The sequence below is a fragment of the Nomia melanderi genome, chromosome 13, assembly GCF_051020985.1.
Source record: "Nomia melanderi isolate GNS246 chromosome 13, iyNomMela1, whole genome shotgun sequence".
Lineage (NCBI taxonomy): Eukaryota > Metazoa > Arthropoda > Insecta > Hymenoptera > Halictidae > Nomia > Nomia melanderi.
Genome location: NC_135011.1, coordinates 6,836,045 through 6,853,342, shown reverse-complemented (window position 1 = coordinate 6,853,342; position 17,298 = coordinate 6,836,045). Strand labels below are relative to the sequence as shown.

The 17,298-nt window shown below is 32.5% G+C and overlaps 2 protein-coding genes across 4 annotated transcripts; one reads left to right on the top strand and one right to left on the bottom strand.

The window, feature by feature from the left end:
- Positions 1–15: 15 nt before the first annotated feature.
- LOC116424031 (RING finger protein 37) lies at positions 16–1,869 on the top strand. 2 transcript variants are annotated; one of them, XM_031969933.2, is made up of 3 exons: positions 16–344; positions 630–843; positions 924–1,869. In XM_031969933.2, exons 1-3 carry the CDS (start codon positions 182–184, stop codon positions 1,756–1,758), a joined length of 1,212 nt encoding a protein of 403 aa, XP_031825793.1. In that variant the 5' UTR covers positions 16–181; the 3' UTR covers positions 1,759–1,869. The 2 variants fall into 2 exon arrangements, with proteins under 2 accessions (XP_031825793.1, XP_031825792.1); XM_031969932.2 differs by having other exon boundaries at positions 17–843.
- Vps13B (vacuolar protein sorting 13B) lies at positions 1,813–17,218 on the bottom strand. Of its 2 annotated transcripts, none has more exons than XM_031969931.2 (39): positions 17,070–17,218; positions 16,459–16,718; positions 16,173–16,350; positions 16,018–16,096; positions 15,769–15,944; positions 15,601–15,704; positions 15,285–15,522; positions 15,011–15,201; positions 14,716–14,925; positions 14,504–14,642; positions 14,324–14,441; positions 14,108–14,250; positions 13,858–14,030; positions 13,602–13,778; positions 13,246–13,534; positions 12,984–13,146; positions 12,529–12,916; positions 12,282–12,417; positions 12,038–12,205; positions 11,739–11,962; positions 11,444–11,660; positions 11,180–11,384; positions 10,932–11,109; positions 10,530–10,859; positions 10,258–10,461; positions 10,075–10,190; positions 9,656–10,007; positions 9,450–9,566; positions 9,253–9,369; positions 8,920–9,189; positions 8,242–8,850; positions 8,070–8,165; positions 4,437–8,001; positions 3,957–4,361; positions 3,697–3,873; positions 3,452–3,622; positions 3,196–3,389; positions 2,784–3,119; positions 1,813–2,722 (listed from the first exon to the last, which is right to left on the bottom strand). In XM_031969931.2, exons 2-39 carry the CDS (start codon positions 16,543–16,545, stop codon positions 2,492–2,494), a joined length of 11,271 nt encoding a protein of 3,756 aa, XP_031825791.1. In that variant the 5' UTR covers positions 16,546–16,718; positions 17,070–17,218; the 3' UTR covers positions 1,813–2,491. The 2 variants fall into 2 exon arrangements, with proteins under 2 accessions (XP_031825791.1, XP_076229524.1); XM_076373409.1 differs by having other exon boundaries at positions 12,282–12,408.
- Positions 17,219–17,298: the final 80 nt, after the last annotated feature.

Here is a 17,298-nt window from a genome sequence, read left to right as displayed (position 1 = left end):
GGTAGATGGCCTGACGTGACTTTTTCATCATGGAATCTAACAAAACCTGAGATGTGATCGAGTCCATTTGTTCAACAAAGCGAGTTACGATTATTTGAATTAAAAACGTGGGCAACTTATGGATTTATTTAGAATAATACAATTTTTCATCTAAGAATGTTGTTACTTGTGTCTTTATAATATGCTGTTCAATTTCTGTGATCCACGTTTGAGGCCAGAAATTGAATGCAGTACTGTCAGCACAGAAGGATATGAAGTTTCTAATTTGATAAGTGACAGTGGCAAGGGTTTTTTGGCGTATGCGAGCATCAAGCCTCCAATCAACATTGACATCACTTTCCTTTGTAATGTATCTATCAATCACATTTTAATCTGGCCTTATGTTGGTTCTCAAAAGTCATCAGGCTTTCAATTATATGCTAAAACAAGTAGTGACAATAATGTACCATATACATTACTGTCGAATGGTTTTTTAAATCATTCAAATGCTGGATTGGTATTTTATCCATCGAATATTAATCATGAAACACTCTCAGTTCCTGAGAACTTTTTGAAACGATATATAAAACCATCTCTGAGATATGTAGCAACTTATGTAAATAATTTGAGAATATGTATATGCAAAACAGATAACTCTGTACCTGCATTAGGGAGAATTGAAGTATGGGGAAATGTTGCATCACGCTGTGGGAGGGATACTTTAGCTAGCATTTCTACCTTATGGTACAAACATGAATTGAATAAATCAATGACTATAGAAAGAGAACAATGTAATAAGCATTTTTCTGCATCTAAGTCTATAGAAGATTCTAAAAATATTTTGCCATCTGTTACAAACACCAGGTAAATGTAATGTGATTATTTCCAATCTAGTCTAAATTTTATAAGAAAATTGAGCATTTCTAATTAAACATGTATTATAGTTTTAAGGAAGTATTAGAGTTATCGTTAGATGTGCCAGAGTCTTTCTTAGATGCCATTACTTGGGAAATCATGACGCAACCTATCTTGTTGCCCAGTGGAAAAATTATCGATCAAAGTACTTTACAAAAGCACGAAGAAACTGAGGCATTATGGGGAAGAAAACTCACAGATCCCTTTACTGGTATACCATTTAGTGAAAATCGTAAACCTGTCATTGCAAGTGCGCTAAAAGTGAGAATAGACAAATTTCTACTTGAAAATAGTAATGCAGAGGAGGTTAAAAGATTGCCAAGAGTTTTAGGACGTAGATTATCATCTAGTACAATAGAACATAAAACAACAGAAATTCCTAAATATTTATTAGGAGAGAATGTGTTCAATAAAACTTCAAATAATCCAAAACCAAAGTTGCATTGTTCTGCAACAGATATACAAGGAAATAAGAAGTTTTGTCATAAACTGCCAGTTGCCGTGATGTCTCATAAACGGACTGCTACTACTGTACCTAAAGTAATAAAGAAACGGAAGATTATTGAGCCCCCTGAGACATTTTTGAAAGATGTAAAAGATGAAGCAAAGAATATTTGTGCCACTAATAGTGCAAGCATTGATATTAATTCAAAATTATCACACCTAAAATGCTTGGATAATTCACCAGAACAAGATAGTGCAAGCTATAAATTGAGTTGTACTTGTTGTCCTAATGGAATCTTTTATCAACTCCCATGTAAACATGTTCTATGTAGGAAATTATTAACATCCATCCAAAATAGTCAGTGTACATCATGTGGTTCAGTTTATAAAAATAGTGAAATAAAGCGAGTTTATGAATAAGTGATTTATGTAAGCATAAAAAATAGGAATGGATTCTCTTATATTAAGCACACCTTTATATTTTTCATGAATGTATTATGCAGAATATTGTAAATAAAATGTAATAATTTTTAATAAATGTATAAAATTTTTGTACATTCTATTGCATCCCATATACTATGTACTTTCAATTCGTATATATCAGATTTCCCAATTATACAAATAATATATAAGAAGTTTTTTATATTAATTTCCCATTCACCAACACAGTACAATTGCAAGTGTTACTGATAATAAATATATGAAAAAATATGCACAAAATACTTGGAAATTTAATTGTAAAATTATATTCTTTGCACTTGAATTTGTACAAAGACAATAAAATGGCTGCTACGAGATATGTACAATATTTTATGTTGCTTAATTAAATAAGAGATACAGAAATTTTTCTCTTTTACATTCTTTTTCTTATAAACTTTGAAAAACCATTTTCTTTATCTGAATGTTTTTAAATAGTACATATTGTCATTAATTCCGTCTATTAGGACATTTTTGAAATAAAATTACAAATGTTGTAATAGATATGTACATATGAACCTCATATAACTAATACGTGAAACACGTATTACAGTTATCGGATAATTTTTAAACTTGAAGTTTAATACTGACTTATCGCTTTACATTTCTCAAAAATATTATTTATCCACTTTCTTCGCAGATAAATAAAAATTATGCAGCACATTCTATCTATTCTTTATAATACTCTGAATCCGCTGCCCTGACTTTGGCGTTTGGCGATGTTAAACAGCGATAATAAATAATTACGCGAATCAGGGGAAACGTAAAAGGTAAGTGTACGATCAGAATGAGTGGTAACGTTTTCAAAAGTATCCGACTGTCCATCGCTATTTGTTGAAACGCTGGCTAAACCTGTACTACTGGTTCTCACGTATTCCTCTACACGTGCTCTCATTTCTTGATCCATCTAGAAAAGTTTCGATAATTCTTACCATTTCAATAGTACAATAATAAAATATATACTGTACCTCATACGGAGTAGGTGACACAGGCCTGTTCGTTTGTGTCGTTTCAGGAATACAGTATAAACTTATGGTCGAATCAAGGTGGTGATCGGCACTCGTTAAATCTTTCAATAAAAATATTCTTTCCACTGTATCCTCAGCTGCATTAACTAATAACAATGCATGCCTTGTTAGAACTAATGTCACAGCATGATTACTGCCTTGCTGAATTACATAATCTGCATTGGTAACATGTAAAATGTTGCCATGATTGTTTTTTAGCAGAGGTAACAACCACCAAGCATATCTAATGGATGCATTATTTCCTGTTGTATATTGAACAACTGGTCTTTGCCGAGGCTGAAAGGAGTATTTTATTTTTTTCAATTTTTATTAACGACGTTGAGAAACAAGATACGTATCTTTAAATATTTACAGTAGGTAAGGAATTCCAACCAGCACCCTGAAGTAATCCCTGTCCTGTCAGTGCAACTAATTCTGCAGCTCCACTTAAAGGTTTTGTAACTACTCCAACCAATCCAAGTCCAACACCAGTCACAAGACTTTTAGTTGTCATTTCACCTGACCATACTTGTTGCAAAGGATGATGAGCAATGCCAGCAACCGCAGCTAAAGAAATGGAATTACTATGAAAGTTCTTACTGCAATAAAGAAATGGTTTCATCGCGTACCTAGAACGCTCATGCCTAATCCAGTTAAGCCTTGATAAAGCCCTTGTGCCATGCCTTGAGGTCTCATTCTTCTCGACTCTTCTTGCCTTTGTAAATGCTCTTCATCAAGTGTTAGGCGATCTAGATTTCGTGCCACACTAGATGCTAACTTTGTCACAGAATTCAAAGTACCTACACGAATATCATTTTTTAATAGAATGTCGAGAAAATGCGTATATTTTAGTACGAATTTAAAAAGCTGATACCTGCGGTAACATGTCTCATCAAACTAGCAGAACCGTGCGTTATCCCTACAATGAAACCCCAAGGTCCTTGCAATAAACCTTGGAGTGGAAGCGATATAAAGTCTCTAAGTCCAGAGCCAAGAGCTTGTGCTAAGCTTCCAGGTGATCCCAATATTTCTAAAGATCCAACTACCCATCCTAAAATCCAATTTAATGTTTATATAGGAACTATAAAATTTCTTATTAATAATAAATGTAAGTAGCTTTCATTTCTATCGTACCTGCTCCAAAAATAGCACCAGATAAATAATGCATAGTAAGTGCATTGCCAAGTCTATATGGTGTAGTTAAAATATTTTTCTTTTCAAAGGTGCCAAAATACAAGGGAGAATGATCTAAAGCTACGTATAATCGCACAGACGTGTGAGCACTTAACAGGATCGAAAGAGGTTCTATTTTCAAGTTTTGCAGTCTTAAGGGCGCACTTAATATTTTTGCATCGACCATTATGTAATTGGACACACATACTTCAGTAGTTGAAATTAATGTCTTTGACTTTATTATATCATCTGGTGCAAAAAATCTTGGAGGAACCATTGAAGTTGCATAATTTAGTAATTGAGTAATATACGTGTCTTCAATATAGGCACTGATAGGTGCAATTTTTAAGTAAAGCTCTTTTGACGCTGAAATATATAAGTTAATATAAATTAGTACAAAGTTGAACAATTCTTAGACAATTAAATCACATTGTTATGTACCTCTAATATGTCCTTGATTTTCCATGATATAATCAATGGTTATTAAAGAATTTTCCCTGATTTGTTCTATTTTATTTATTAAACAATTATGTGTGTAGTATCCTACCCCCTTTGTGACTAGTGGACTTTGACTTATCAATACTACAGGAAAATCAAAACCTCCTTGATCAAACATTTGATTATCTAATTGAAGATCGCCTATGAAAGCACTTAGATTGATGATTCTAGATCTTGCAGCAACAGTGACTATAATATCAGTCATAGATAAACTGGCAACTTCAATTCTTTGTGCGTTTTCATTCATATCGTGCATGATAATAATATTGATTCCGCGAAGATGTATAGTTGCAGACCCTTCTTTAGAAATATTTCCTTCGGCAGCCTTCGCATCATCGTTTGCGTTAGTTTTTAAATTGTCCATATTCGTAATTGATCGTTCCGGATTTGTTTGCAAAGGTGTTGCAATTTCTGTAATTAAATTCTCGTCTTGAGCCGAGAAAAATGTCGTCACTGATGTTGAACTATCTGAACCCTGTACATTTATTGTTTTATCATCCTCTGCCTGATCAATGTATTTAGTATGCAGTGTTTCTATTTCTTTCATGTCAGTTTCTTTGCGCAAAAGTCGACTTCTAATGTCTCTTGCAGATACTTCTTCTTGTGATATAGGAACAATACTAATATATGTAGTATAACAACGATTTTGCATGATCAATTTTACATCTCCATAAAATGGTAATCGTACATATTGGTCTACTAATACCCCTGATATTGCAGATAAATTTATGCCTCTCGACCACCGCACTTCTTTGTTTTGTATCGCCTGTTCATTATGATTTGTTACAGCAGAAAATAACAATACATTGGATGCAGTTGAAACAGGCGCATCAGGCAACCTGTTGCTAATGGATGGAATGGAATAGTGGCAAGATGCACCACTTTCCACTTCACAAGTCCATGTAAAGTGTGAAGTGTCTGGCGTTATTACTTCTCCTGTCTCGTTCGCCTGACCCAATAAAATTTTGAAAGCGCAAGTATTTTCAATCAACAACTGAGGATGATGATCCACATGAATCATTATATACGTTGTGCCTTTGTCTTCTTGTGTTGTAATGACTACTGGCATAGTTGTAGAACCATTTGGAATGGCAACGCATTTACGACTCATGCCTTGATCAACTCGTATTGGACAAGACCATTTGTGCCCTAAACTTAAAGATATATAAAGTACAAGGGGTTCCATAATGTCTTCCATGTACAATGTGTACCATTGTGTAATTGGTATGCCCTGTTTCTGATCTTCGCTCGGTGAAATATTAAGACTATAAAGAGTGAGATCGTTAGGTAATTCAAGCCTAGTTTCTTCTTCATGCACTGCCAATGTAGCAATGCATAATTCTTGAGATGTTAAATTACTGATGACATGACTACTTGTTATACGTATGAGCCTCATGTCTTCGTGCATGCTTGAATTAATACTCATAATGGATACACTCGAACAACAGTCTACACACGTTTTAATGTTTCCATCAACTGGGATGAGTCCTCCAATTCTAGGCATGTAGAAACTCTGACTCCAATCAGGACGTGCCAGTTGAAGAGACTGAGATGTATAAAATGTATCACCAACACCGACACATAAGTGAAACGTACCTTCCAATTTTGGTGGTGTTACGATACCGTAATGAGGTATTTGACAGAGTTCTGTATCTTCCGATACTAGAGACAAGTGACAACCCATGGAATTCAACATAAAGCACCACGGTTGTAGTTCTAACAACAAAGTACTGGAAACTAATCCAGCATCTTGGTATTTTACTTGAACATGTGTTTGAGGTTGTTCAGCGGATATCCATTCTTCTATCATATCTCCCTGGAAAGGCCATTGTTCTTCTTCTTTTTGATCTTCAAGACTTGTTAGAATAGCATCGATATCTTCGAATTCGGGTCTTTTGAAAAACTTTCGTTGGTCGACGGAACTATAAGACAATGGTACGTATGGATTTGACGTGGATACACCAGATTCCAATTGGAATGTTAATTGATGGAAATGTTCGAACGTTCCAGGACAGTATAGCTGTTGTCGCTCACCACGGCCATTCACCATTGTACTTAATGAAATTTTCAATGAAGGTGTATCCATTTGTACTCTAGCTGGTACTGGTAAATGTGATCTAATCATGTACAGTGGGCTAAGTACGGCTAGCACTTTTATTCTATCTTGAATGACCTGTGTGACTATTCGTACCCAAATACTTAAAAATTGTCCACGTTCTTGTAATGGTACCTTAACCAGCCATGGTTGCCCCCACTTAGCATTAGGTTGAAGTGGAATATCCCCTGTCCAAGATAAATTAGGCATGTTGGTGAAGCGTAAACGTATGGCCATTTTCTTGTTTCCATCGAGTATAACAGATGGTGGACAGTTTTTACCAGGAACAGGATAAACGTCTTTCAATACAGTAACTTTAGAACCAATATCACCTTCGTATTTAACTAATTTCATCTCGAAGTTATCAATCAGTTGATTGGAAATTATCAGTTGGCCAGAGAAGGTCACTAACTTCTGAGTGGCTGAGAGAGATCTAACACTTACAAATGCTGTTGCTTTAGTTACAGAATTGTTAAACTCAATCGCTTGAATACCATCAGTGGCCACAGAGAATGGTTTGCTCCACAACCAAATATTCTCCTCTATTGCTATCCTTATCATCTTGTTATCAAAGTGTTTCCATGAGTAGAAAGTACATTGTCTACTTTCTAGCAGTGTATTGTCTCCAGTACCACTTTGACCAAAGAGGATGGGGACATTGCTGTCATTGGCTACGACGTAACGAGTAAATAGAATCATGTTTTTGTTATCTTCTTCTAAAAATGTAAGCCATAAATGTGTAGAAACGGCGAGAGTATGTGCTATAGTTGGTCCTAACTTCAATGAGAATGGACTACATGTTAATGATATATCCGTTTTGTCCGATAACGACAGTTGAAATCTTGCTTCTAAAGGATCTAATATTTCTTGCATAGTCAAATGTGTATAGTCTAATATATGCACACCAAATGTACCGCTGATATCAATTAACGTGGATCCATCTATCCATTTATTAAGTACAAGGATGGCTTCTTTATGCTCCAAAGTCATGAAGCATTGAGTTTCAGGACTAGTACCTTTCAACGTATAATTTTTTAACGGCCGTTGCAAATTATTATACATAGTTGGATTAACGTGGTTGTACATCGATAAATGAATGGCACCAATATTCAAAGCGGCCTGTATATTGGGTATAATCGACGAATTAAAATAGGAATCGATGCGTAAACACGCCGCGAGAACGCGTGCAGATATTATCGTCTTCGAAAGTGGCTTGTTATTGCTTGACAATAAAACTACTCGCCATATGCAAGCGACTGCTCGAGCCGGAGCTTTTTCAGGCAGTTCTAATCGGTACGAATCTGTTTCTGATAAGTAGAAATCAACGTAACGTTGATAGGACATGTGACAATCACTCCAGTATTCAAGAACACAGGGTACTTTGTCAATGTAACCGCTATCGGAGTCCAATGTCTTTAAACATAAATAATTTTTAGTAATAAAATATTGTAAAAGACGTATAAATAATACATTTTACTTACTTCAAATGGAACTGGTGATACATGTATTCTAGTCAATGTTCTTGGTTGTGGATACCGCCATGCCATTGATTGTTGAGGATAAGCAAAGAATACAACCTACATAAAACAATGAATTATATTCATTAAGTTACTAAATTTATCTTGACTGTAGTAAATATATTGACAAACATACTTGATATGGGAATGGTAATTCATCGGCGTTACCATTGACAAATTGGAATGCACCTGCTTTAAGATCATCTTTATAATGTTGTTCAGTAGACAGTACAATTTGTTTCTCATTATTTTTGCACTCTGAAGGAGTTGTTGTTAATTCATTCAATAAAAACTGGCAATCTTGCATAACATTTTTTATAATTTTTATTTGTTCAGGCCCAAAATCTAAATAAAGACTGTCACTGTCTGCTTGCACGTGTATTTGGGGAATAGAGTCAGTATTCTGCCATGACTCCCAAAGCAGACAAACGGTAATATTGCAACACCATGGGTTTAAAAGCACTTTTATATTTTCATTAAGTATTGCTGATATGATGAATGAATCTACAGAAGTGTTAGAATATATTCTATCTGGTCTAAGAAGAGATGTAACGCTCCCAGATAAAGAAGCTAAACTGATTATTATTTCAGCACCAGAATCTGTTTTCAAAGATAACACAACTTGCTTAGTGCTCATATTTAAATCAGGCCAATTTAATTTCTTCGTTTTTGTCGTCGATAATATCTTTATATCGTCGAACTGTTCTGTTGGTGTTTCGCATTGGTTTGTAAAGCACGATAATATCTAGCAATAAATGAAAAATGTAAACAACTCTAAATCTACATAATTGAACATAATGTCTGTATATATTACCTTATTTTTCATAACATATATCTGACTTAATCTTGACAAAGAGAAATAAATTTTTGTTGGTCTACCCATATCTACAGAAAATTGTGGCTTTTTCCCTAAAGTCTTTTCATACTTCATTGTTACAAAAGATGGCGGTATGCCTGTATCTGGATGTAAATCTCCACTTTTTGTTTCAATCATGAACAATTTAAAATCTTTCTCTGATGGTATGGAATATAATTCATAATTCTCTTTCTCTCCTAATGCCATGGTTACATCGAAACATGATACCTAATAGAATACCAATAAGAAAGAATTCTACCAAGAATTAAATTTACTTAAAATTCAACATACTTGTACTTTCTGTGAAGGATGTTGCTGTGAAAAATAAATATTTGGTTGATTAACCATAATATAAACTAGTGGCTGCTTTTGACTTTCACCTTCATCTTCTTCAATTTCATTTATATCCTGTATGAATTTTATAATTGTCATTAGGAATATAAACACCACAACCTATAAGGTTCTATTTCAATTAAAAATCCACTTACAACTTGATATTTTGTACTTGCTTTCTGAATATCATAAAGTAGAAATGTTATTTTACCACAGTTTACCAAGAATTCGAAGGGTAATAATACAGAAACCTCTGGAATTGTTGGTTTACCCTAATAAAAGTATAAAGTATTAAAAGTATTCTAATTGTACTTTTGAAAGAAATCATTTTTCAATGAAATTATAAACGAACGAAACTTACAACAATGGTTGAATTCACACTGGACGTTTCGAAATCTATACCACTATCCTTAGTAAAATCAACATCCACATCATCGGATGATTGCTTTGTCCAAGTAATTTGTTTAATAGTTCCCATTGTTGAAGAAATCTTATGAAATGTATTACTGGACTCAGTTGAAGTTCTATGTGGCTCAAAGTTGCCCAATAATACATTTTTTAATTCGTTGTTTAATATCGAAATTAACTGAATTTGATCTAAATTTACAGTCACTTCAATGTCTGTAATACAGTTAACTTCAATAGCACTGCCGCATACTGTTACATCCGGTTTAAATAAAATCGGCGGCGCAATGATTAGGCATAAATCAAACCTGTAGCACATGTAGTTTATAAATAGTTTTGTAATACTATTAATGGCATTTTTTAATTCTCACATACTTTGACACTAATGGAAGAGTTGAAAATTGTTGCTCCAAACTACTTCCATGTCCAAGTTTATTCCATTCTAAGGCAGGATTTTCGTTCATTGTGTAAAGATACGACTGAGACATTTTCTGCAGATTAAATAATTTAATAGTTTCAATCTTACAAACTTACTACTGAAATATATTTGTAACAAACCTTGTTTATGCTCATTTGATAATTTTTCCAAGTAGTCGTATGAGCGCATATGCCATTTATATTAATTTGATACTGCCGATCCTCTACAGCGGAACCTGGTATATTTAAAATATTTGCTTGGGCTGCAAGTTGATATATGTCTAATCTCAAAGGTGTTCTACAGATTGGATTCTCTGCATGTGGAGTGATGCGAATTCCATCTAACTGTAGAAATAAATATATTATCTTTAAATTACTGCAGTTCCTTTTTTTATTTTAACATATATTATTACCTGCAGCATTAGCAAATCGTGTTGCGGTTTCAATTTAATTATGTTTGAAGCTGGTAACATTAGTCTGAGACCCTTAAAATCCAGATATATCAATGGTAAAGTTTCATTATCAAGACTTGCAATGCTACTTAAACTTGTTGTTGCATTTTGTTCAGGAGTTTCAATGCAATCTTTTTCAATAGTTTGATAAAAACAAGTGAATGGTTTCAGTAGTTGTACATACTTGCTAACTATAGTAAGTGGTAAAATAATATCCACCATTTGGATTTTTACAACCACTTCAGAAATGTAAGCATTACTAGATAGAGTAGGTTCTGTTACAATGTCTTTCTGAAATTGTAATTAATCATACATCATCATCATTATTCTTCAGATGATTAATTATTATTTTATTTGAAATACCTTCTGGCTTCTGTGGCGTTTATAAGTACCCCATCGTGTATGAACGTTTCCCGACTTTGCCCTGGTCACAGTGAAACTCAAAAATCCAGAATCATCACCTTTCTCTAAACTATCTTCTCTTCCACAGAGTATTGCACCTACATATTCACCAATGTCCCAAGTTGGTGAATTCGGGGCTCTGCCAAAAAATACCTCTACTGTTTCTTGCATTGCAGTTATATACATTATTTACTGATATAATTTTATACCTAGTGTAATGAAATATAGTAGCTGTTGTAATTTTGCTTTTTAATTTTAGGTAAACGGGTTGCAGATCTAATGAGGTAATAATATCTTCTAATTCAAGAACTAGTTTCAATGAAGATGAACTTCCTACTTCTGCCACATATAATTTAAATGCGATTTTTGTAATAGTCCATTGAATCCACGCCGTCAAAACTAATTCGTCTGATTCTAAAAAGGATATAATTCTATATAACGTTAAATGATAACTACGTATATGTTTAATGTACCTTGCATAATATCATCTTTCGATGTAGAAACGGTTGAAGTAGTTGTTGTATCTTCCGGATATAGTAATTGTGTTGGCGTAGATGGAGTTTGCGGTATGATAGGAAGAACTACTTGCGTTTCGGTATTCAAAGTACTAGCTACAACACTTTTGTCAGCAGCAGTTGAAACTCGTAGCACGCAAAGAATGTTTGAAATTATTTTGTTCATGAATACTATCTGCATCAAATAAATTTTATACAACCATGTTACTTTGTATGGACATCAAATACATGACGCATATTTTTATAGCGATACCTGTTCTTCGGAAACTGAAATGATAATAGGAGAATTATCAATATGAACACAAAGTCCTAATGAAGACAGTACATTTCCTCCAGTTGGAGACATTGTAAATTTAGTTGTAAGAGCAACTGTAGCATTTAATGATACTTTTTTAATGAAGTTTTTTTGTGTGTGTTGCTGTAACATATAACAGTGGAATTCGACGAGACTCAATGTCCACGGAAAGCTTTCTAATTCTGAAACAAATTGTAATACAAATATCTTGTATCATTGATATTCTTACTTAAAAGTTCTATTCATCGATAACATACTATTCGTCCATATAGATTTTGGTAGTTTAACTGGTAATTTCTGAAGATGAGGTGTTAGCATTTCAATACTTATGTTAGAGGAATGAACAATAAGTGTGGGTAACTTTATTATCAACATTTGCAAGTCGTTATCGGTATTTAGTGCTCTGTCTTTTGCTTCTTCTATACCTGAATTATTAAAAAAAAAATACATATTACATATTGTTCGAATAAAAAATATCATTACATCAGTACATCAACCTACCATATGCACCAATACCACTCATTGTATTCGACGGTATATATATAACAATATGTCCAACACATCCACTTAATACAAGTCCACACCACCATGGATATAGTTCTGCTAATCTGGCCAATATTCCCAAATTCTGTAAGTTCTATCATATATCACTTCTTTATAACTAATAAGAATATACTCAAGTCACTAACAAAAATATTTTAACATACTTGAAATTATATATACATTTTACAATATATGGAAAATATACCTGTATATCACTATCAGTTTTAGAATCATGCCGTTTCTTGAGATCATCATTTTGTACAGTCTTTGATTTCTCAGTTGTCACAACTGATTTTCTTTTTTCTTTGTCTGAAGAGCTATGCACACTTTCGTGTAAACTGGGAAATGTCTTTTTCTTCGTTCCAGTATCGGAAGATGTACCTTCAAGATGCTGTTGCGTTTCATATTTTGTTGTACATAAAGTACCTAAATTATTGTATGTTACACGATATTCTAGCCATTTAAACAGTAATGGATCCAGTGAAGCTCTGATGTCTGCCATTTGAAGCGACAGAAGAGGCGGATGCGTTTGTTTCTCAACATTTTTTGGAAATTGTATTACAGCTGTTAGGAATAGTTTATTTTCTGCCTCGCTAAGAATAGGACGATTATATTCAATATTAATTTTACTTTATCATTTAATTTACAAAATATACCAACCCATGAACATTGCTTTCTGGACCTGAGAAAATAAAGGCCTGCTGTGATTCATTTAGAGCAAACATTTTCATTGAATGTATGCTTATCTTATTTGAAATAGTAACCAACGATGAAATTTTCTTGCAATTTATATTTTCTAATAACAGCTCTAAGTATATTGGGTCTGAAATGTGTACTTATATTAAATATCTTCATAACTTATTATTATTATTATATATATATATATATAGTACTTCTTAGTAATTGGTTTTACTGTACACACCTATTTCTTGACAAGCATCATTGAACAAAGAGGAACATACAAGAGGGTTCGTTGTATCAGTAGGATTGAAAATTGAAGTCAATATAGACGTAGCAACCATTAATTTTGCTTTTGTTCCAGTGATTGTGATGCTGTCTATGTGAACTGAGTATGTTTCATGTATTAAATCAACATTTCTCCAGTACTGGGGATACAATAGCTTTGTTGCTCCGCACTGAATTGAATAAGGCATTATTATCGATGTATGACAATTTTTCGTTAAGTAAAGTTGACTTCTTGCCCCAGTTACCTAGTTAAATATAATTTTTATCGAGCGAATACATTAAATGTAATAGCATTCTCTTTTTATGTAATACCTGAAGTGTAATAATTTTATGACATTGATCGAACATTTCCGTGGAAAGATCAGTTTGCTTCGATGCACATGCAGCAAGTCTAAACGGATATAATGGTTGCAGCATAGTTAGTATTACTTCATCACATTCAATGCTCATAAAAGGATCGTCCGTAAGAGCAGGTGTTAACGGTGCCGTCTAACGAAATAATATATACAAAGTAATAAATAATGTTTGTAAACTTCTGCATGTATATATGAATACAATCAATACATACTCTATTTTCAACAAGTTTTCGTTGACGTGGCAATCCCGTAATGGAATGATCAGCTAATTGTAATTGGAGAGATGCTTTTACTATCATCAACTTTGTTTTAACCATAGATACATTTTCTCTTAAGGATTCATATTCTTCTAATGTAACTGGCGGAAGTTCGTCTACCAATGGATCTAAAAATAATAATGTATAAACAATGACTTCGCGAGAATATCACATCTCTGTTTTTGCAGTAAAATCATAAAAATACCTGGTTTTGAAACAAGATATGGACTGTAATCATAATTTGCAGCAGCTTGTTTTATTGTATCAATGCGATGAAAAACACCAGAACATAATCTAATAGTTAAGTCGCCTATAATGTGTCTCATAACTCTACGTTCGTGAAAATTGCTGTAATGATATGTAAATTCAATATCTCTTCTAATTACCGATACTGTAGATTTTCTCAATATTTCAAAATTACCTGTATTCAAAATTAGATCCAAATTCCGCCAGTTTTTCAGGGGTAATGTCATCTGGTAATTCAACACAGTGAACATAATCCATAGCAAATGCAGGACATCGTTCTATTAGTCTTTCCTCTGAAAAAAAAATACTTTATATCTGCACAATTTTATGTGTACACTCATTATACTTTGATTACCTGATACTGTATTTAAATAATAATAAATTCCTTGTTTGTAATCTCTTTTCTTCCCTTTGTTTTCTACTGAATCATCGTCAAATAATGTATCTTTTAAATAATCAGTATATAATGTTCCTGCTATTAAATATAAAGGTGGCTGGACAAAGATTGTTAAGTTAGATGCAGTTTATGGTAAATAATAAATTTTAAAAAGCGATATAAGATATTACTTGAGCTCCATCAACTACTTCCAGATGTCCACAACTACAGGTTCCTCTTGGATATATTCGTATACAACCCATTCCAATTTGAAAGGTAGTCATAGCAATTCCTTGAAGCAATGTATCCACCACAACACCATTTAATCTCAACGTTAGAAACGACTTATACCTGAGCTTCCGTGATTTATAAAATAATTGCTCCTTAATGTTTTCTACTGTCTGGACAAAGAGTTAACTTTGTATTATTTAGTTTCGTAATTATTAATATTTTTAAACGATAATTAAACATTTTTTAAATGTGTACTTTAAAAGTTAAAGTGGCATCATGTACGTATACACCCAAATGAATAGTGTGTTCAGAATAAGCCATTTGTTGTTCCATAGACCAATCATTATCCCAATCAATGGGTATTAAAGCTGATACTATATCCCAAGCCAATTCACTCCATTCATTAATATCGGTAGCAGTTCCACTTACATGGTCAATAATATCATCTATAATAATTAATAATAATAAGTATAAATATAATTATTAAAAGAATATTGTTCATGGAATAATATAAGACCTTCTATACTACCATTTCTTTCTTCAACTGGGATTAAGGACTTCTCTTTACTAGGTGGAAATTGTTTTGTTTGCAATACCATTATTAGTGCAGCTAGTCTCAAGAGCATTGGTACTTGCTGTTCTGTTATACTAAACTCCATTTTCTGACAGTGAAGGTCTAAACGTGTAACAGAAGCTCTTCTAGCTGTGTTATTGTGATAGTTGATAATCAAACGTATCATAACAGAGCATCTATATAAAACAGGATCCTAAATGAAAGAATCATACAATTGTGAATTCTTCGTTAAAAAATATATAGTCTGTCATAGTATTAAAAAAGTAAATACCTGATATATTTCTATTTTTCCAGAAGCATCCATTTTGTCCAAACATAATGTTATATCTTGAATTGTAATTACTTTTCTCAGCATAATTTCATATGCATTGACATCTAAAAATATGTATGATTACAGTATACATAATTAACTATAGTTATTAAAATATAGAATGTATACCAGTAAATGCTGGTTCCCATTTATTATCAACAGTCTGCATACTTAAAAATCTCACGTTTACGCTAAGAACAATGTCTTCTTCCACATATTTTAGAATTAAATTATTACAATTGATTGTTATGTTATTTACAACTTTTGTTACTATGCTTTTTATGTACCCAGGTGGGGCTTCTTCTCTGTTAATAAAATAACAGTAGATCACTATATTACATATCAGAATATAATTGTAAATAAAGAAGGTTCACTTACTGTGATATTTTTTGTCTTTTCTGTAATCCAGAAGTACTGGTTTCCACTTTAGTATCATCTTTTAATTTCAGAATACACTCTACACATGGAAAGCAAATTTTATTTTCACATATTTATAGATATCATAACTTTATCATACATTTTTTAGTACTCACCTATAGTATTTATTGTAATAACAATTGGTTCTGAAGTGATTTTTACCCAAGGAACATGTATAAGCAATTCATGTATATGACCGCTAACAAAGACAAAAGGAAGATTAAATTGCTCTTCCAAAACTTCTAATCTCAAATCAAGATTTCGAAATGATGCATCACCATCCCATAAAGACACCTGAGATACAAAGAGAATATAACATATATAAAAAGGAAAACTAGTATAAACCCTTTTAATACAATTAAATGTAATAGTAATATAAATATTAACTGTGAAATATCATACCTGAGATTGTTCTGGTTTAAAATTCCTCACATACTTTTCAACATAACTAAGAATCACTGGTGTTATATATGATTCCAATTTGAACATTGTGCCCGATAATTCAATGCATTCCACATGCTCTTACGGGTTTAATAAATTCATGTGAATACAAAAATTTCACTTAACAATGTAATTACCTTAATATTCAGAATATATATTCCAAATATATTTATCATAGAAGTAATAAATATAATTATGAAATAAAAAATGCACACTTTTATCTGAAAATGATCAAATAATTTAAATATTAAAAGCGGAACATCTACAACTTATCTTATAAAATGTAACACTTATAAATACAGTAGAAATATAGAAAATAAAATATAATATCTATTTAAATGATATTGCATATAAAAATGTAAGGAATTGTATTTATTATCTTCTAAAATAAATATATTCAATGCTATTAAAAGGAAAGTGAAATAGGGATAAACAGAACCATTGGGCACTCAAAAATCTATTTTATTTCGTTTTAGTCTGTATATAGAGTCGACATAATTTATATTTCTTATATTTATAACAGTATAGTTTCACGCAATCGGTCGCAAAAGATTTATAAAATATGTATTAACCTTAAATCAGGCATCGGTAGTCAATTATGCATTGAAACTGGATACAAAAACATGGTTAAAAATGCACATTCTGAAAACTTTGTAAAGAGATATTAAATCAAGAAGGATAGTGTATATCACTTTGATTAATTTACGATTAACTTCCTTTTTGTTGTAACTTTGCGTCTTGTAAATATGGTTTCATTTGTGCTATCTGTTTTAACCTTTGCAATTTGACGTGCACTGCAGG